At 46.7% G+C, this 21,153-nt stretch overlaps 1 protein-coding gene across 5 annotated transcripts in view; it reads left to right on the top strand.

Annotated features, from left to right (window-relative positions):
* The window catches only part of LOC142365621 (zinc finger protein 462-like), a 153,086-nt gene extending 150,420 nt beyond the window's left edge, over positions 1 to 2,666 (top strand). For 4 of the 5 annotated variants that reach the window (XM_075446583.1, XM_075446581.1, XM_075446582.1 and 1 more), the window contains exon 13: positions 214 to 2,666. In XM_075446583.1, the coding sequence (XP_075302698.1) occupies positions 214 to 418 (205 nt within the window). In that variant the 3' untranslated portion in view covers positions 419 to 2,666. The remainder of the gene's footprint in view (positions 1 to 213) is intronic. The other variant, XM_075446585.1, reaches the window with a different exon arrangement.
* The last annotated feature ends 18,487 nt before the right edge of the window (positions 2,667 to 21,153 follow it).

Raw genomic sequence — 21,153 nt, 5'->3', positions numbered from 1 at the left:
GAATGTAATATTGTAGCTAAGCTGTGGAGGGATAAAGAGTAAGAAGAAAGTATTATTTCTTGTCTGTTTAAATAAAAGTACTTGAAATGTTGCAAGCTTTAATAAGATTTATTGGTTTGTTAACTGTTTGGGAGAAGTACTCTCCCTGTTTCCTTGCATCCAAAGCATGTTTGGATTGTAAAGGTTTCCATTTTCTGCTGCTTGGATTTTCAGGGGTCTGAATGAAAGTAAGCAAGGGACCAGAGAGGACAGCAAACTGAAGGAGAACACAGAAAAGACTGTTAATACACTGACAGCAGAAGAAAAGGAAAGCACTGAGGAAATGGTGGTGGACTTGTGCCACAACAGTGAAACTAGAGTCAGTGTTGTAGCTGCTGACAAACCTCTCCAAGAGGCCTCAGAGGCCAAAAATGAATAAAAAATTTGGTGTGATTTTAGTCAACTTACTTGAACAGTGGTGAATGGGAAGGGGTGGGCAGGTGGGGTGGGTGGAAGGAAGAAACAAAGCTGCTTTTAGGAATGAATGATCTATTTTCAAAGCACTGGTACCTATGTGAGTGTGTGTATATTTAAGTTGTTTAAATGATGGAATAAGTGGTTCCATTATATCACTGCATCTTTTCTTCTGGATCTTGACAATGGGAAGTTACATTCATATTGGACTAATGAAACAACTCTCTGTGTCTCAGAGACATTACACAATGTGCTTTGCAGTGGAGACTTGTATTGTTTGCAAATGGAAGCATAATGAACGTGGTTAGGGGGTGATGTAACTTTTCAACATGCAAATTTTGGTGGTTTTTTTTTCTAATTTCAATACATTATGATTTTCCAGACTGACTGCAACTGCTTTAGAAAAGAAAACAAAAACAAGACAGAAACTGCTTTGCTTAAAACAGGCACCTGTTTCCTAATACCTCAAAATTAACAAAGGGACATCTCTGCATTTGTTAGTACTGCTTGTTGTCATTATGATTAAAGTAGAGAGACTGCTGGGCAAGGTGGTGAAAGGAAGAAGAAACAAAGTTTTAAAAAAAGGAAAACAAATTGTGCTTAAAATCCCACTGTGGATTTTATTTCTTAAAATACTGTGATTTTTTTTAAATTATTTTAGTAAATAAAAAAAAAATTAAAAAAGAGAGAGCCTTTAATTTCTAGATAATGGTTTGTGAATTGCCATCCTTTATTCCAGGTAAGCTGTTTGTTAGTATTCAGCTATAATTTTAGTATTTCATACATTTCATGTGACTGTGTGGTTTTGATTGCCATATGTTTATTTCCTATGAGTTTGAACTGTTGCAAAAATTACACAATTAACTTTCTCATGCAAAATGAATGGTGGTGTTATTTTTATCCAAAGGGGAAGGGGACAGGAAAAAGAATTCCTGAGAATATAAAACTAGTTATTTCTGTGTTTAGCATTTTTAAAGAATAAGGGTTTTTTTTTTAAGTAAAGAACCAAACTAACAGCACAGCTATGCAGCTTATGGGCCAAACACATTGGTCCTCATAATTATTCTGTCAGTTTTCCAATGAGCATCTATTCGTCTCGCACCGGTACTTTCTGTCAAGATTGGTGTCACCATCTCCTCCCCCCCCCCCCCCCAAGTCTGTCCAGTGGGTGGGTGTGCTTTGTTTTGTTTTGATATAGCAGGAGAGAATGATGTCAGTTCTTGCATCTTTTTGCAAGCAGAAGTGAAATAGTCACATACTACATTGAGTCTGGAAAGCTGATGGGAGTTGCTAATTTCCCCCCCCCCCCCCACTCCTTAGCTTTTAGCACGAGGGGAGCAGTATAGAATGAATAGGAATCTGCATACCTTGTGGCTGATCCTGCGCTTTTTCTTTGGTGGAAATCCTACTCAACTCAACAGCAATTTTGCCTGAATAAGGAATACAGGATCTGGTGCCCATGGTACGTTCTGATTTTGAACAAAGAATTTCTTTCCAAAAAGTAGGAAATACTTGACTAAAACCCAGTTTTAGAAATGCATGTGTCTCTGTCTTGGGTTTTTGTTTGTTTTTTTTGGGGGAGTGGGATAAAGAAGCTGCTGAGGAAATGTTGCCCTAGACAGCTTCAAATAAAATAAAATTCATAGTGAAAATTGCATTTGTTGAATTAGTGCGATTTGAGCAGCATGGTGTTTTGCTTTTAAAGATTCGTCAGTTGTGGTTTTGCAGGATTTTTTTTTGTTTTGGGGGGGCAGGGGGGGTTGCTTCTTTTGGAGGAGGGAGGGAGCATTATGTAGAAAACACACTGGAGGGAAAAGTATAAATTTTGTGCCTGTATTTGTTTTTTCAATTGGCCTCATTTAAAATGTCTTCAAAAAGTTTCACACCTGGATTGAGTGTTTGTAATAGTCACCAAAAATGAAAAAAAAAAGAAACAATTGTGACATGCTTTTATCACTACTTTATTTTTCAAATAACATGTAAATATTGTAATCCACTGGATTTTGTTTTGCTAACCTGTTAATAAAAATATGGGACCATTATCCTTTTAACAAGCCTAGAAAGTCTTTTTTTGTTTTCGTTTTCTTAAAAATGTATACCTGATATATTGTGGACACACACTTTAGATGCATTGTTATGTTGACTGCAATGATATAGAGTTGAAAATAACATTTTTTTCATTGTTTAATTTATACAAAGGAATTTTTCAGAGTTTGGCAGAAGAAAATAAATAGCAAAATGCTAACCCGTTGGCTTCAGCACTTGGTATTTCCTGACTTTTGAATTACTGATTTCTGATGGGGAACAGGAGGGGAATGCTGTTGTGTTGTGCCGAAAGGTTTGTTCGTTTTTTGAAAAAAAGGAAATTAATAAAAACTGTAAGGGTATGGGGGTATCTGGTCAAGGACCTTTTCAAAGGAAATAAGGAGAACGGAATAATAAGACAAGGAGGAAGTCATAACAAGAATATACAGGGACACCAACCTGACTGACATGATAAGGGAGGCAACGATGACAACGAAACATGGTCAGTCACACTAAGTGATAATTCTAATTCCCTTGCCCTCAGAGGGCAAGTGCTCCACCTTCCTGACCAGCTTGGGAACGTCCACTGAACTTGCTCCAATTTAGCAACACCTTCCTTGTATTGGGGTACTGGGGGGGGGGGGGGGGGGGGGCAAAACTGGGTGCAATCTAAGAAGTGCTGAGTAGAGGGGGATAATCAATTCCCTCAGTCTACTGGCTATGCTCCTCTTGATACATAGCAAGATACTGTTAGCCTTCATCACTGCCAGGGCATACTGCTGACCAATGTTTAAAGTCTTCCTCAGCAGAGCTGCTCCCCAACCAGTCGCTCAGTCCCCAGCCTGTAACATTGCAAGGGGCTCTTCCTTCCCAGGTGCAGGACTTGGCAGTTGGCCTTGTTAAATTTCATGAGGTCCCTATTGGCCCATTCCTCCAGTCTGTCTAGGTCCCTCTGAATGGCAGCCCTACTCTTGACCATATCGACTGCAACCCCCGAGTTTGGTGTCATCCACAAATTTGATGAGGTGCATTCTGTCACCTCCACTAGATCACCAATAGAGGCATTACACAGGCCAGATCCTAGGACAGACGCTTGCAGTACTCCACCTATAACTGGCCTCCAGGTAGAGTATGACCTATTAAACAATACCTTTGAGCCTGATCATCCACTCAGTTTTTCATCCGTTTAGTAGTCTGAGGAGATTGACGACACGGACTCCGATATCCAAATCGAAGACCCTTTATTTATCAGAAAGCTGCATTTTATACCCTTGCAAAGCTGTCCACACGCTCCAGACCAAATGCTTATTGGTTAACACACATTGTTCACGCGCCTATTCTAAACATTCAATTGGCTAGCTTAGCTGTGCATGATTTCTCCTTCGTTTGCTCTGGGAGTTCTGCCAAAGTCCTCTGTTGCACCTGATAACGTCCTTATTTTTCTCTTGTTCAGAAACTCTCAAGGACATCATGACCTTCGTTGATACAGTATGTTCCCACAATTCCCCCTTTTTTGTTTTCAATGACCAAGGCATGCAGTTGTTGATATTGTCGTTGAATCATTCCCTGAATACACTACAAGAAACAAGGTAATATCATAACAACAATCAAAATCATCAATAATACCATTCCTCCCCTGAGGATTAATTCTTGTAACCATCCTGTAATCCCCCATCCTGACAACAATCATCTCAACCAGTCTGGGTCCTTTTCACGTTTCAAATCCTTAGCCAAATCCTTTAATTGTTTTAATTGTTTGTGAATGGACTCCGAATGATCTGACAAATTCATACAACACATTTCTTCAAAATCCTCGCATCCATGTCCCCAAGCTAACAACAAGAAATCTATGGCTGCTCTATTCTGAAACGTTGCATGCCTCACTGAATTTACATCTATCGCTAATTCTGATATTAAAGCTGACATTAAATTAATTTACTTTGCCACCCAACATGACAACCTATCTATACTACCTAAAGCTTTACCTACACCTACATGTGGAGAAAACATAGCTACCAATACTCTCGTTGCTTCTCCCCAATTATCTACCTCTGAGTTTTTAAAATGCCAGTGACATTCACATACTCCATGAAATCTCTAAAATCATTCACCGCCTTTCCAATAAGACATGTTCTAAATGGATCTCCGGGTGTGGCTAATGACAAACACAATGAGTCTTGCCCTCTTAGATTTGCAAAAGGCACCCATAAGTTTTGCCTTGTTTGGATGGTCCATGGTCCTGCTGCCATTGTTGTGATGGTCACTGCTCCAAAGATGATCCATCCGACAACGTTTCCTTTTTAACCGCCGGTTTTACCCATTTTGCCGGGATCCACGTAGGTCCACTATCTGTAATGACACAAGCGTAGCCTCTTCCCCGTGTTACTAATTGAAACGGTCCTTCCCATTTTCCTTCCTTGTTTTTCACTAACACTTTAAGTTGCTCTTTATATGTTGACATAGCTTGCATATGTTTCACAATGGGAGGTATAACTTCTTCCCCTGCTAATCGTAAAAAGTTCATCACATATTGTACTTTCATTAATCTGTTTACTGGTGTCTCCCCAGATTCCCCCTCTTTTTGTTTCTGCAAATAATGTTTTAATGTTTGGTGTGTACGTTCTACAATTGCCTGGCCTGTCGGAGAGTGTGGAATGCCAGTAACATGCTGTACTCCCCATTTTCTAAAAAATTGTCCCGTTGATTGTGAAACATATGCCGGGCCATTATCTGTTTTTGTCTTTTGAGGGATGCCTAACTTCGCAAAAGCGTGTCTAAAGTGATTGTGTACATGTCGAGATCTTTCACCACTCAATGCTGTCATACAAACCACCACTGAATACGTATCAACAGATACATGTACATATTTCAATTTTCCAAATTCTGGGATGTGCGTCACATCTGTTTGCCATAATTGCAGTGACTGCAGTCCTCTTGGATTAACTGCTACTGTTGGTCCTTTTGTTATTTGCTGACAGAATCACAGAATCACAGAATAGTAGGGGTTGGAAGGGACCTCTGTGGGTCATCTAGTCCAACCCTCCTGCCGAAGCAGGGTCACCTACAGCAAGCTGCACAGGACATTGTCCAGGCGGGTCTTGAATATCTCCAGAGAAGGAGACTCCACAACCTCCCTGGGCATCCTGTTCCAGGGCTCCGTCACCCTCAGAGGGAAGAAGTTCTTCCTCATGTTCAGACGGAACTTCCTGTGCCTCGGTTTGTGCCCATTGCCCCTTGTCCTGTCACTGGGCACCAATGAAAAGAGCTTGGCCCCATCCTCCCAACACCCACCCTTCAGGTATTTGTAAGCATTTATAAGGTCCCCTCGCAGCCTTCTCTTCTTCAGGCTGAACAAGCCCAGTTCCCTCAGCCTCTCCTCGTAGGGGAGATGTTCCAGTCCCCTCATCATCCTTGTAGCCCTCCGCTGGACTCTCTCCAGTAGCTCTTCATCTTTCTTGAACAGGGAAGCCCAGAACTGGACGCAGTACTCCAGATGAGGCCTCACTAGGGCAGTGTAGAGGGGAAGGAGAACCTCCCTCGTCCTGCTGGCCACACTCTTCTTGATGCACCCCAGGATCCCATTGGCCTTCTTGGCAGCCAGGGTACACTGCTGGCTCATGGTTAACCTGTCGTCCACCAGGACACCCAGGTCCCTCTCCACAGAGCTGCTCTCCAGCAGGTCCACCCCAAGCCTGTACTGATGCATGGGGTTGTTCCTCCCCAGGTGCAGGACCCTGCATTTGCCTTTGTTGAACCTCATCAGGTTCCTCTCTGCCCAACTTTCCAGCCTATCCAGGTCACGCTGAATGGCAGCACAGCCTTCTGGTGTATCCACCACACCTCCCAGTTTGGTGTCATCAGCAAACTTGCTGAGGGTACATTCTAACTCTTCATCCAGGTCGTTGATGAAGAACTTAAACAAGACTGGGCCCAGTACTGACCCCTGAGGGACACCACTTGTTACCAGCCTCCAACTAGACTCAGCGCCGCTGATGACAACCCTCTGAGTTCTGCCATTCAGCCAGTTCTCTATCCACTTCAACGACCACTCATCCAGACCACACTTCCTGAGCTTCCCTAGGAGGATATTATGGGAGACTGTGTCGAAAGCCTTGCTGAAGTCGAGGTAGACAACATCCACGGCTCTCCCTTCGTCTACCCAGCCAGTCATGTCATTGTAGAAAGCTATTAGATTGGTCAGGCATGATTTCCCCTTGGTGAATCCATGCTGACTACTCCTGATAACCTTCTTTTCTTCCACTTGCTTCATGATGGCCTCCAGGATAAGCTGCTCCATCACCTTTCCTGGGATGGAGTTGAGGCTGACCGGCCTGTAGTTCCCTGGGTCCTCCTTCTTGCCCTTTTTGAAGATTGGAGTGACATTGGCCTTTCTCCAGTCCTCGGGCACCTCTCCTGTCCTCCAGGACCTCTCAAAGATGATGGAGAGTGGCTCAGCAATGACATCCGCCAGCTCTCTCAGCACTCGTGGGTGCATTCCATGGGGGCCCATGGATTTGTGGGCGTCCAGATTGCTTAAGCGATCCCTCACACAGTCCTCCTTGACCAAGGGAAAGTCGTCCTCTTTGTAGGCTTCTTCTCTTACCTCCGGGGCCTGGGATTCCTGAGGGCCAGTCTTAGCACTGAAGACTGAAGCAAAGAAGGCATTCAGTAGCTCTGCCTTCTCCGCATCCTCCATCACCAGGACACCCGCCTCATTCAGCAGCGGCCCCACATTGTCCCTAGTCTTCCGTTTGCTGCTGATGTAGTTGAAGAAGCCCTTCTTGTTGTTTTTGACATCCCTTGACAGCTTCAATTCCAGGTGGGCCTTGGCCTTCCTCGTGGCATCCCTGCACTCTCTGACCACATTCCTGTACTCTTCCCAAGTGGCCTGTCCCTCTTTCCACATTCCATGGACCTTTCTCTTCCACCTGATCTCCACTAGAAGCTCCTTGTTTAACCATGCAGGTCTCCTGCCTCCTGCCTTGTTAGAATTGGTGTTGCCCCCCGCTGCCTTTATGTTGTGGAAGGATAAGTGGCGGGATAAATGTGAGGTTGCAATGATGCAAAACCTTCAGCTAGGTGCCAATGATCCTTTATGTGTAGTTACACTAGACCAGCTCATGGGTACTGGCGCTTTCTGCGACGGGGCGGCTCAAGCAGCGCTACACACTCGAATATTGCAACAGTCACAGAGCTTAGCCCTGGCCACTTTAACTGAGTTACCACAGATTGGGAACCCTGTATTACCTTATACGCAGATTCGTCAGGGTCCTGATGAGCCGTACATGCACTTTATAGACCGATTAAAGGAAGCATTAGATGCGGCACCGAATTTGCCAAGTGAAGCAAAAGCTGCAGTAGGAAAGGATTTAGCTTTTCAAAATGCCAGCACTCAATGTCAACAGATAATTGCATCCCTACCTAGTGGGTCTACCCTTAGTCGGTACGTGGAGGCTTGTTCCCGATTACCTTGCTTAGCAGAGGAAAGAGAGAAGGCCAGAATACATGCGGCTGCTATGGCCACTGCTTTATGACCTGCCATGCAAACGGGGAAAAGGGATCGAGGTGTTAAAGCAAAAACTGGTTGTCTTATTTGTGGAGAGGAAGACCATTACAAAAGAAACTGTCCTCAGATCAAGAAGCAAAAGGTGGTGGCTGACGAATTTGTAGGGACATGCCATAGATGTGACAAGTTCGGGCATAAAGCAGCTCAATGCAGGTCGCAGTTTAAAAAGGATGGTACCCCCCTGTCGGGAAACAGGCAGTGCAGTGCCAGGATGGGGGGCGTGAGGACAAGAAAGTTCCCCACAGCTATGGCTGTCTCGACGAGCTCCGAGCCACCACAAGCGGCTCCGCAGGAGTCGATCTGGCCGTGGGACAAGACATCACTATAGAAGATGATAAGGTGCATGTCGTCCCCTCGGTAGCCACAGGACCTTTAGGTCATGGGCTGAGTGCATTGTTGGTGGGGCGATCCTCTGCATCTAGTCAGGGAATTTTTGTCCTACCAGGGGCAATTGATGCAGATTTCACAGGCCCAATAGGGATTATGTTAAAGGTATTCACGCCACCATTAACCATCAAACGAGGCAGCAAGGTTGCCCAACTGATTCCTTTTATTGCTCAGGTCCCCCCAACTGACCCTAACTATAGGGGAAGTGACGCCTTTGGCTCCAGTGGACCCCCCTTGGTGGCATTCGTACAACCTCTTTCCACAGAACAGCCCATAAGAAAGATCACTATTAAAGGACCGAATGGCATTGTACTAAAAGACCAGAAAATGTTGTTAGACTCCGGAGCAGATGTTACTATAATCCCGAGGGCCCAATGGCCAGAGTCATGGCCATTGACGGTAGTGTCGGGCATGGTGACAGAAATCGGTGGTGCAACAACGACACAAATGAGTACTGAGTTCATTACCTTTGTAGACCAAGATGATAAGTTGCTGGCACAAGCACGCCCTTATGTCTTGAATACTACTATTTGGCTATTAGGCAGAGACGTATTATCACAATGGGGTTGTGTCATTCAGATGCCTTTTTGACAGCGGCCATTGAAGCGAGCGCATCCAGGCCTACACTGAAGCTCACATGGTTGACAAAATAGCCAATCTGGGTGGACCAATGGCCACTGTCTACTGAAAAGCTCGCCCATCTCCAAGAATTGGTGGATGAACAAGTGAAGTTGGGGCACTTGGTCCCGTCCACTAGTCCTTGGAATACTCCTGTGTTTACCATTCAGAAAAAGTCCGGAAAATGGAGACTCTTACAAGACCTAAGAGCACTTAATGCAGTAATGCAGGATATGGGGCCGCTACAACCCGGACTACCGTCGCCAGCTATGATACCTGAACAATGGGATATCCTGATTCTAGATTTGAAGGACTGTTTTTTTACCATCCCGTTACATCCGGATGATTGTGAAAAGTTTGCATTTACAGTACCCGCCATTAACAGAGCGTCACCCACGAAGCGGTACCAATGGGTAGTGCTGCCACAAGGTATGAAAAGCTCACCAACAATGTGCCAATGGTATGTGGATTTGGCACTGCAACCTTTCCGACGATCTCATCAGGAACTAATTTTGTATCATTACATGGATGACTTATTATTGGCCTCATGATGTCCAATCCAAGATGACATTGTTCTTGAATTAAAGGGGATGTTGGAAGATTGGGGTTTAGTGGTGGCTCCTGAAAAGATTCAACGACAACCCCCATGGAAATATTTGGGCATGACTTTAACTGAAACCGTGATTAGGCCACAAAAGTTGACTATACGTGCTGACAGCGTCACAACCCTTAATGATGTCCAAAAGTTGGTGGGAGACCTTCAATGGATTCGGAACATTTGTGGAATAACCAATACGGATTTACAGCCCTTGTATGAACTATTGCAGGACGGAAAGGATCCTCACAAACCACGCCAATTAACACAACCAGCAGAGGCAGCACTTCAAATTATCGCGCAGAAGATTTCACACGGTTCTATCTCCCAGATACTTGAAGGCTCCCCGATCCAGTTATATATCTATGACTCTTGGGAAGAGATCATTGGGATATTAGCTCAATGGCGGGAGCAACAATCAGACCCATTATGCATCCTGGAATGGATTTTTGGTCCTAGCCATTTCAAACGAACTGTGACCACAAGGACTGAGGCTGTTGCGGCTATAATCCATAAAGGATGTCAACGAGCAAAAATTATTGCTGGAGCTGTACCACGCCAAGTAATAATGCCACTCACATCCCAATTGGTCGCACAGTTTTGTCAAACCAATGATGAATTTGCGGCGGCCGTATTGAACCAACCGTTTGTAATAGATAATCACTACCCGCGTCACCCATTGTTTAAGACATGTTTACGGTTGTTGCCACAGAATACTGTGAGTGATTTCCCGCTAGACGCATTGACAGTGTTTATGGATGCGAGCAGCAAATCGAAGCATGCTGGGTTTGTGTGGCAACTACATGGCTACTGGTACTCGCACACCCTTGTGGCGGAAGGATCTGCTCAGATTTTAGAACTTTTAGCAGTAGTGGAAGTATTGATACGGTGGCCTCAACAACCTCTTAATAGTGTGATTGACTCACCATATGTCGTTGGTATCGTACAAAGGTTACATTTTGCATTTATCGGTAAGATACAAAACCCACTGCTGTTCAGTGCCATAACTCAGTTATGGCACATGCTTCAACAGCGGCAAGAACCACTATTTGTAGCTCATATTAGAAGTCATACTTCCATTCCTGGGGGCCTAACAGAAGGTAACCACCGTGCGGACCAACTAGTGACAGCCACTCCCATACAACTGTCCATGAGCTTTGATGCTGCACGAGCAGTGCATGATTTTTTCCATCAGTCTGTGGCGGCGCTGCAAAGACAGTTTTCATTATGTAAAGCAGATGCGCGTGCTGTTGTTGCAGCCTGCCCTGACTGTGCGAGACTCACTCCTATACAGGATAGTGGTGTAAATCCTCGAGGTCTACAGCCCAGACAACTTTGGCAAACCGATGTGACTGAGTTCCCCCAGTTTGGGCGTTTGAAGCACATCCATGTCTCTGTCGATACGGGTTCAGCTGCCATCTGGGCAACAGCAGCTACTTCTACCAATGCCAAAGCAACCCAACGACATTGGGCGCAAGCCTTTGCTGTGTTGGGAGTACCTGAACAAATGAAAACTGATAATGGCCCAGCCTACAGGTCTCAGGTGGTGGCCCGTTTCCTTCAGCAGTGGGACGTTAAGCATGTACGGGGCATCCCATACAACTCCACCGGTCAAGCTATTGTTGAGCGTTCCCATCGCTTACTAAAAGATCATTTAAATATTTTAAAAAAGGGGGGAGAGCGGTCCCCGACAGACTGTCTACACAAAACCCTTTTTGTCCTGAATTGGTTCAGTGTTAGAGGAGGTCATAGTGACCCCCCAGCTGTTCGGCACAGGGGAACAAACAAAAATGTCTATGACAATGATGTGGTGTTAGTAACGGTATTCCGCCCGGATAAAGGGGTTTGGGAAGGTCCAGTACGACTACTCACTTGGGGGAGGGGGATATGCTTGTATTTCTACAGATAATGGACAGACGGAGTGGGTGCCGGCAAAATGGATCAAACCCATCTTGAATGAACACGGAAGAAGAAGGGGAGGTGATAAGAAGACAGTGGGCCCGGTTAACAAAGGTGCTACATCCTAACGATGTATAGCTGTTATCTGTACTATCTGACGAGTGTCAATATGAGTGCCTGCTTTCTAGGGCTCCGGGGTTAAGTTTTGGAGAGTGAATTATTTTGCTTTCTGGTAGTAGAGTTTGGGTACCCAGGTAGGACCCTGCTCTTGAACATCAATGTTCCCAGGGATCGCAGGCCCTCCAGCCGGCACCGAGGGATTCTCGGGGAGAACCTCTGATCACTGGACCAAAAGGTTCTGAGCAGGGACCATTAATAAGACAAAGGCATTCTTCCAGTATTACTTTTGTCGCCTGCCTGCTGTCTGTTCATAAGTCTTTGTAATATTTGGATTTATGTTGAAAACTTGGTGTGCCTGTGTGTGTGTGTGTGCGCGTGCGTGTGGTCGCGACCATAAATGTGTGATTTTATGTTATGCTGTTTGTATTTATGTGACATGATGGACTGATTTGGTTTTTGTGATCTAATGGATTTGTCTGGGCTAAGTAACTGCCTTTGCATCTTCTGGTTTTTCGGCGAAGCTACTGAAGGTGAAGGGTTCTGGAGCAGAGGCTCGCGCCGAGGGACCCTTTCTCCGGTGGCAAAACCGCAGCGGCGAGGCGGCAAAAAGCGCCGAGAGAGAGAGGAGACCCCAGCCCCCCCCCCCTCAGCGGGAAAGCGGGAGGTGCCAACGAGCAGTAGCTCTGACTCAGCGGGGGCGGAGTGGAGTGTGACAGCGGCCAAACCCCCTCAGGGATAAGAGCAGCCCCCAGGGAGCGCGAGCGACCAGGAGCGCGGGCGAACAGAGCCGGCAAACAGAGGCGGCGCAGCAGCCCGGGAGCGGCGCAGCAGTTTGCGCAGCAGTTCGCGCGGGCAGGGCGAGCGGGGAAGGCGACTGGCAGGGTACAGCCGCCCCTTCTGGCTACTCGAGTAGTGGGCATCGCTCTTCCAGGAGATATTCTAGCCATGGTTACCACCCGTGGTAAAGCTGTGGCTCGAAGGAGTGTGGGGACCCAGACGGAGGCCCCATGCAAGAACGCGGGTGTCCAGGTCTCTGGCTGCAGGGAGTGCCTGAGCCTGGCGCTTGTACCGGAGGACAGCAGAGACAACGGCTGTGTTCGGTGCGAGCAGGTGAATGACCTGCTCAGCCTGGTGGCAGAACTGAAGGAGGAAGTGGAGAGGCTGAGGAGCATCCGGGAGTGTGAGAGGGAGATCGACTGGTGGAGCCGCACCCTACCCTCCCTGAGGCAGCGGCAGCAGGAGGCGGCTCCACAGAAAGCAGAGAACCCCCATCCCTCTTGCCACCGAGCAGAAAGAGGGGGCCTAAGAGATGGGGGGGAATGGAAACAGGTCCCTGCTCGGGGGGGCAAGCGAATTTCCCCCCAGCCTCCCTCACCTGCTCAGTTGCCCTTAAGCAACAGGTATGGGGCTCTGGAATGTGAGGGACTGGCCACAGAGGATGTGGGTGAAGGTGAGGCTCCATCCAGGGGGTTGCCTAGAACGAGTCAGACAGCCCCACGTATTACAACTGCCTCAACTAAGAAAAAAAGGAGGGTCATTGTCATAGGTGATTCCCTTCTGAGGGGAACAGAGGGCCCGATCTGCCGACCGGACCCATCCCACAGGGAAGTCTGCTGCCTCCCTGGGGCCCGGGTTAGGGATGTTGCGAAGAAACTCCCTGGTCTGGTGCGGCCTTCTGATTACTACCCCCTCTTGGTAATGCAGGTTGGCGGAGACGAGGTAGCAGAAAGAAGTGCCAAGGCCATCAAAAGGGACTTCAGGGCACTGGGGCGACTGGTTGAGGGATCAGGGGTGCAGGTGGTGTTTTCCTCCATCCCATCAGTGGCAGGGGACAGCACTGAAAGGGGCAGGAAAACTCACCTGGTTAACAGGTGGCTCAGGGACTGGTGCCATCGGTCAAATTTTGGCTTTTTTGATCATGGGGAGGTATACACAGCACCGGGCCTGCTGGCAACAAGTGGAGTTCAGCTATCACAAAGGGGGAAAAGAATTCTTGGCCACGAGCTGGCGGGGCTCATTGAGAGGGCTTTAAACTAGGTTTGAAGGGGGAAGGGGATATTGCCCAGCTCACTAGGGATGAGCCTAGGCTTAGAGTGCCAAGGCCAGGGGTGAGATTGATAGCCCAGCTCAAGTGTGTTTATACCAATGCACGTAGTATGGCCAATAAACAGGAGGAGCTGGAAGCCATTATACAGCAGGACGGCTACGACTTGGTCGCCATCACAGAAACGTGGTGGGACAACTCGCATGACTGGCATGCTGTCATAGATGGCTACAGACTCTTTAGGAAAGACAGACCAACAAGGAGAGGTGGGGGAGTTGCTCTATATGTGAGGCAGCAACTGGAATGCATTGAGCTTGGCCTGGGGGCAAGTGAAGAAGGAGTTGAAAGCTTGTGGGTTAGAATTAAGGGACAGGCTCACACGGGTGACATTACGGTGGGTGTATACTACAGGCCACCCGACCAGGAGGAGGAGGTTGATGAAGCCTTCTACAGGCAGCTGCAAGCAGCCTCACAGTCACAGGCTCTGGTTCTCATGGGGGACTTCAACCACCCTGACATCAGCTGGGAAGACCATACAGCTAGGCAGGTGCAATCCAGGAGGTTCCTACAGAGCATCGATGATAACTTTCTGATGCAAGTGGTGGAGGAACCAACAAGGAAAGGCGCGCTGCTGGACCTTGTGTTAACAAACAAGGAGGGACTGGTGGAGGACGTGAAGGTTGGAGGTAGACTCGGCTGCAGTGACCATGAAATGGTCGAGTTCAGGATCCTGCGTGGAGGAAGCAGGGCGATAAGCAGGATCAAAACCCTGGACCTCAGGAGGGCTGACTTTGGCCTCTTCAAGGAGCTACTGGGAGGAATCCCGTGGGCCAGGGCTCTCGAAGGCAGGGGGGTCCATGAGTGCTGGTCGCTTTTTAAACAACACTTCTTCCATGCACAGGAGCAATGCATCCCCCTGAGAAAGAAATTTAGCAAAGGAGGAAGGAGACCTGCATGGTTAAACAAGGAGCTTCTAGCGGAGATCAGGCAGAAGAGAAAGGTGCATGGCATGTGGAAAGAGGGACAGGCCACTTGGGAAGAGTACAGAAACGTAGTGAGAGCATGCAGGGATGCGACGAGGAAGGCCAAGGCTCACCTGGAATTGAAGCTGGCAAAGGATGTCAAAAACAACAAGAAGGGCTTCTTCAACTACATCAGCAGCAAAAGGAAGGCTAGGGACAATGTGGGGCCGCTGCTGAATGAGGCGGGTGTCCTGGTGACGGAGGATGCGGAGAAGGCAGAGCTAATGAATGCCTTCTTTGCTTCAGTCTTCAGTGCTAAGACTGGCCCTCAGGAATCCCAGGCCCCGGAGGTAAGAGAGGAAGCCTACAGAGAGGACGACTTTCCCTTGGTCGAGGAGGACTGTGTGAGGGATCGCTTAAGCGATCTGGATGTCCACAAATCCATGGGCCCCGATGGAATGCACCCACGAGTGCTGAGGGAGCTGGCGGATGTCATTGCTGAGCCACTCTCCATCATCTTTGAGAGGTCCTGGAAGACAGGAGAGGTGCCCGAGGACTGGAGAAAGGCCAATGTCACTCCAATCTTCAAAAAAGGCAAGAAGGAGGACCCAGGGAACTACAGGCCGGTCAGCCTCACCTCCATCCCGGGAAAGGTGATGGAGCAGCTTATCCTGGAGGCCATCATGAAGCAAGTGGAAGAAAAGAAGGTTATCAGGAGTAGTCAGCATGGATTCACCAAGGGGAAATCATGCCTGACCAATCTGATAGCTTTCTACGATGACATGACTGGCTGGGTAGACGAAGGGAGAGCTGTGGATGTTATCTACCTTGACTTCAGCAAGGCTTTCGACACAGTCTCCCATGATATCCTCCTGGGGAAGCTGAGGAAGTGTGGGCTGGATGAGTGGTCGTTGAGGTGGATAGAGAACTGGCTGAATGGCAGAACTCAGAGGGTTGTCATCAGCGGCGCTGAGTCTAGTTGGAGGCTGGTGACAAGTGGTGTCCCTCAGGGGTCAGTACTGGGCCCAGTCTTGTTTAACTTCTTCATCAACGACCTGGATGAAGAGTTAGAATGTACCCTCAGCAAGTTTGCTGACGACACCAAACTGGGAGGTGTGGTAGATACACCAGAAGGCTGTGCTGCCATTCAGCGTGACCTGGATAGGCTGGAGAGCTGGGCAGAGAGGAACCTGATGAGGTTCAACAAGGGCAAGTGCAGGGTCCTGCACCTGGGGAGGAACAACCTCATGCACCAGTACAGGCTTGGGGTGGACCTGCTGGAGAGCAGCTCTGCGGAGAGGGACCTGGGTGTCCTGGTGGACGACAGGTTAACTATGAGCCAGCAGTGTGCCCTGGCTGCCAAGAAGGCCAATGGGATCCTGGGGTGCATCAAGAAGAGTGTGGCCAGCAGGACAAGGGAGGTTCTCCTTCCCCTCTACACTGCCCTGGTGAGGCCTCATCTGGAGTACTGTGTCCAGTTCTGGGCTCCCCAGTTCAAGAAGGATGAAGAGCTACTGGAGAAAGTCCAGCGAAGGGCTACAAGGATGGTGAGGGGACTGGAGCATCTCCCCTACGAGGAGAGGTTGAGGGAACTGGGCTTGTTCAGCCTGAAGAAGAGAAGGCTGCGAGGGGACCTTATAAATGCCTACAAATATCTGAAGGGTGGGTGTCAGGAGGATGGGGCCAAGCTCTTTTCAGTGGTGCCCAGTGACAGGACAAGGGGCAATGGGCACAAACTGAAGCACAGGAAGTTCCGTCTGAACATGAGGAGGAACTTCTTCCCTCTGAGGGTGACGGAGCACTGGAACAGGCTGCCCAGGGAGGTTGTGGAGTCTCCTTCTCTGGAGATATTCAAGACCCGCCTGGACAAGGTCCTGTGCAGCCTGCTGTAGGTGACCCTGCTTCGGCGGGGGGGTTGGACTAGATGACCCACAGAGGTCCCTTCCAACCCCTACTATTCTGTGATTCTGTGATTCTGTGGTTTGGTAAGTTTTCCGGTTTTTGACTTTAGACTACTGTATCTGCATTCTGATTTATTGGGGCTGCGGAAGTATTTGATGCAGCAGGAAACAGATGGGGAATTTCTGGCTGGTTAATGTCACTAATCAAAATGTTATTGCTTATTGTTGTAATGATTATGGCAGTGATTATGTTGGTCCCGTGTATAATACGCAGAACACAAAAGGCACTAGAGGTAACTGTGAAGAAAATTTTTGTGATGCAACTAACACAAATTGAGCAAATGTTTTTAAGGTAATGATAAGATAGCTTAGCTTTTTTGAAAAGAAAAAGGGGGAGATATTGGGGTCGATGTAGCTTGAGAATTAGCACGACTAGGCCGCTTAAGCAAAACAGCATAACTGAACAGGCTGCTGGAAAAGACAGCTAAGAATAGCCATTGAGAAAGTTCTGATAGGGCACATGACGTGGATTAGCAAAAACAAGATGTGTTCAAGGACATGGAGGCAGTCTGTTGCTATTGGCGTTAGTGCATAGTTACCAATCATAAGGGAATGTGGGGCGTGTGAACAGCGTGTGATTTATGTCTGTACCCTATCCGAATAAGCGTAATTGCGTGTACAGATATGGAAAATGTATATAACCCCACAAGCGGGATGATAAAGAATCCAACTGTGCATCGTATCAATGCATGTGAGAGTCATTCCCGTCCTTTTACGGATGCTGAAACTCAGCAGTCTGTGAAACATAAGCAGGACCATTATCAGATTTAATTGTTTTTTGAATGCCCATAGAGTTAAAACATCTTAACCAGTGGCATTTCACATCGTGTGCCTTTTCTCCCGTATGTGCAGTGGCTACTAGAAATCCTGAGAAAGTATCCACACTAACATGTACATAACGCATTCGACCAAATGTTGATGTATGTGTAACATCACTCTACCACAACTCATTAGCTCGTAAACCACGAGGGTTCACTCCTGTATATGATGATACGGGTGTAATACATCGACAATCAGGGCATGCACGAACAATTTCTGTGGCTTGCCCTCGAGACAAAGCAAATTGTTTATGCAAGGAAGAGGCATTTTGATGACAGAGGTCGTGAGATAATCGGGCTTACTGAAAACTGCGCGGCAGTACTGTTGCCATTGTCAATTTGTCTGCTACAGCATTTCCTTCAGTTATGGGTCCTGGTAGAGTAGTATGTGACCATATATGCATTATAAAATATAAATGTACATGATTTTTAAGTAGTGTAGCTAATTTCAATAGCATGGAAAAAGTTGTTTGTTATTGACCTCTTTTATCATTGCATCTTCAGTGCGTTGAACAATACCCACAACATATGCAGAATCTTGAGTGGTTCAGTCGAAAAGAATTCAAAGGCATGCAAGGCCGCTGATAGTTCAACAATTTGTGTGGATTCTTCAACGATTAAAATAGATGATTGCCAATCTGACGAATCTGTTTGTTTCCACATAACCACAGCTTTGTGTGTTTTCCCTGGTCCGTCCAGAAACACTGTTTGTGCTCCTTTAATAGGAACAGGAATACATCGGTTCTTTGGCTGCAATGGAATTTGAGATAGTGAATGTAACAGCTTATGTTGTGGAAGGGTATAACGTATCTCATTTCAATAATCAGCTAGAGTGGCTTGCAGCGATAAGGATTCCCTATTTAATACCACAAAGTCATCCTTAGCCAGCAGCAGGTAAATAGTATCAGGATGATGTCCTGTCAATTGCTGACAATGATTCCGACCTCTGTAGTCTACCTCTGTAGTTAATGTTTTCATGTGTGTATGAGACAAAAAGATCCATTCCAGAGTCTTCAACTCCTGTGGGTTAACACACCACTGACCTAAAAGAGCATAGGGCTGGAAAGAAACATAAATTATGTACAAATCTATTGGTAACTAGACATAGATTCTGGAGGCAAAGTTGAGATTTTTATCTGAAACTTTCTGCAAGACAGTTTTCGCTTCTGGTGTCAATCTCCCGGAAGATAACAAATCTGAGTCTGCTTTCAACAAGGTAAATAGAGGGGACAACTCTTCAGTCATGATGCCCAAAAGGGGTCGTACCCAATTAATTGTTCCTAATAATTTTTGCAAATCATGAAGAGTGGTGACCTGATCAACAATATGCAATTGGTTGTGGGAACACTCATGAAGTAAAAAGTTTCCATCCTAGATACTTCCAGGGCTGCTCTGTCTGCACCTTTTCTGGGGCTATCTGTAACCCATAGATCTTTAATGATGATTCTAATTTAGCGAAAGCAGTGAGCAGCACATTTTGTGTTTCAGCAGCAAGGAGGATGTTGTCCATATAATGATATAAGTAGATCTGTGTAAAAGATTGCCGTACTTCTTTTAGTGCTGCATCCACGACTATCTGGCAAATCGTGGGGCTATGCACCATGCCTTGTGACAGAACGACCCAATGGTATCGCTGCATGGGTTTACTGTTGTTAATTGAAGGCACAGAAAATGCAGAACAAGCACAATCATCAGGGTATAAAAAAACTGTAAAAAATGCAGTCCTTTAAATCAATAACAAAAAGAGGTCAATCTTCTGGAATCATAGTTGGATTAGGGACACCAGGCTGTAGTGGCCGCATTGGGCTCATTACTGCATTTATAGCCCGCAGATCCTGTAATAATCTCCATTTACCAGACTTTTTTGGAATGAGTAATCTAGGGGTGTTCCATGGACTAGTAGATGGTACTATGTGACCCAATACCAGCTGCTCCTGAAGTAATTATTGTGCATATTCCAGCTGTTCTCCCTTCAATGGCCACTGATCGACCCAAACAGGCTTATCTATTAGCCAGGTGAGCTTGAGTCGGGGCTGGACATCAGCGACCTCTTGTCAAAATTTGTCATTAATGTAATATTCCATTGTGATAATAAATCTCGTCCCCAAAGATTGCAAGGCACTGCAAGAACATATGGTTTTAACACAGCTTGTTTTTTATCAGGTACTTCCACTAACAAAGTTTGCGCATTTTGTACTGGAATCTGTAATCGTCTCACCCCAGTGCCTGCCGCAGACATTTACGTTAAAGGCCAGGTCACTGGCCATTCATGTTGATTAAGAATAGAAACGTCAGCAGCAGTATCCACCAGTCCAATCATTAATCATGATTGTTAACATGGGTTGCCCTGATAATACCTTCTGTGTCCAAAAGATAGTCGGTGCTCCTGTACTCCCAAATGCTCCTTCTTGTCTTTGTCTATTGTGTGCTGCAATGGCATGGTACGGTAGTAGAATCAACTGTCCAATACACTCCCCTTTTGGGATAGTACAGGGAGGATTTGCAGTCCAGACCATTATTTCAATTTCCCCATTAAAATCAGAATCGATAACTCCAGGTAGTACGAAAAGTCCTGACTTGGTGGTTGAAGAACGTCCAATTAATAGACCACACACGTTGTGAGGTAGGGGGCCATATACTCCAGGAGATATAAGGTTTACTGATCCATCTGTTATTGTGATTATTGTTGCTGTGGCCAGATCCAACCCAGTACTGCGGGCTGTGCTGTGTTGGAGGGACTGCACAGTTTTACGCTGGAATTCACCCTGCTTTGATCCCAGGTCGGATACGTTGACTGTTGTAGAGGGATCCTGTTATATTTTTTCAGGGTGCCAGGTCTCGTGCCCCACTTCCCATTTCCCTGGATCAGATTTCCTTGCTTATCAAATTTTGAGTAACATTGATTTGCCCAGTGATACCCCCTTTTGCACTTTGGGCAGAGCTGTGTAGATGGTTGTCTCATATTTCGGTTCTGTTTACTATTCTGAAGACAATCCCACTTTATATGCCCCTCTTGACTGCACTGAAAGCATTTAAATGTGGCCCATGCTACTACCATCTGCTGAGCTAGGGCAGTGACGAGCATTTCTGCTTTATGTTGTTCCGATCCAACATTTTGACAGGCCCTTACGAGATCAGCAATCGTTTTTGCTGAATTACGTACAGGATCAATTGCTCTTTTACAGTCTACATTTGCATTTTCAATTGCAAGCTGAAATAGCAAAACGTCAGCGACTTCCTCTTGTTCAATTTGCCTCATAATAGCAGTTTGTAACCGATCTAAAAATTGAACATAGGGTTCCTGAGATGCCTGTCAAACTGATATGAAAGACTTTTCTCACCGGCACCTGGTCCCGTCCTCAGCAGATCCCACAGCCGGATGGAGAGGGTCCCACCTGGGTCACCAAATTGACATGCGGAAACAAACTCCACAACTCACAGAGAGTTATAAAACAGGTGTAATTATTGCGGCGCTGGGTGCAAGGGGGATCGCTCCTCCTAACTTGCACACCGAGTCACGAAGCATGCACCTATTTAGTACAAAGCTTATCTAAGTAGGCTGGACTATTGTAATTATTTCTAGGAATTCATTATCATACTCCGCCCCTCTTTAGCGCTTGCACAGTGTCGTCTGGTGGTCGTCTGTGGGGGGTCTTCTGGATGAAGGCTCGTAGTCTTCCTCGCTGTGTGCTTTAACCTTTGGCT

Source organism: Opisthocomus hoazin, chromosome W (assembly GCF_030867145.1).
Source record: "Opisthocomus hoazin isolate bOpiHoa1 chromosome W, bOpiHoa1.hap1, whole genome shotgun sequence".
Classification (NCBI taxonomy): Eukaryota; Metazoa; Chordata; class Aves; order Opisthocomiformes; family Opisthocomidae; genus Opisthocomus; species Opisthocomus hoazin.
Note: the sequence above shows the minus strand (reverse complement) of the source record. Positions and strands in the feature narration are given on the sequence as shown.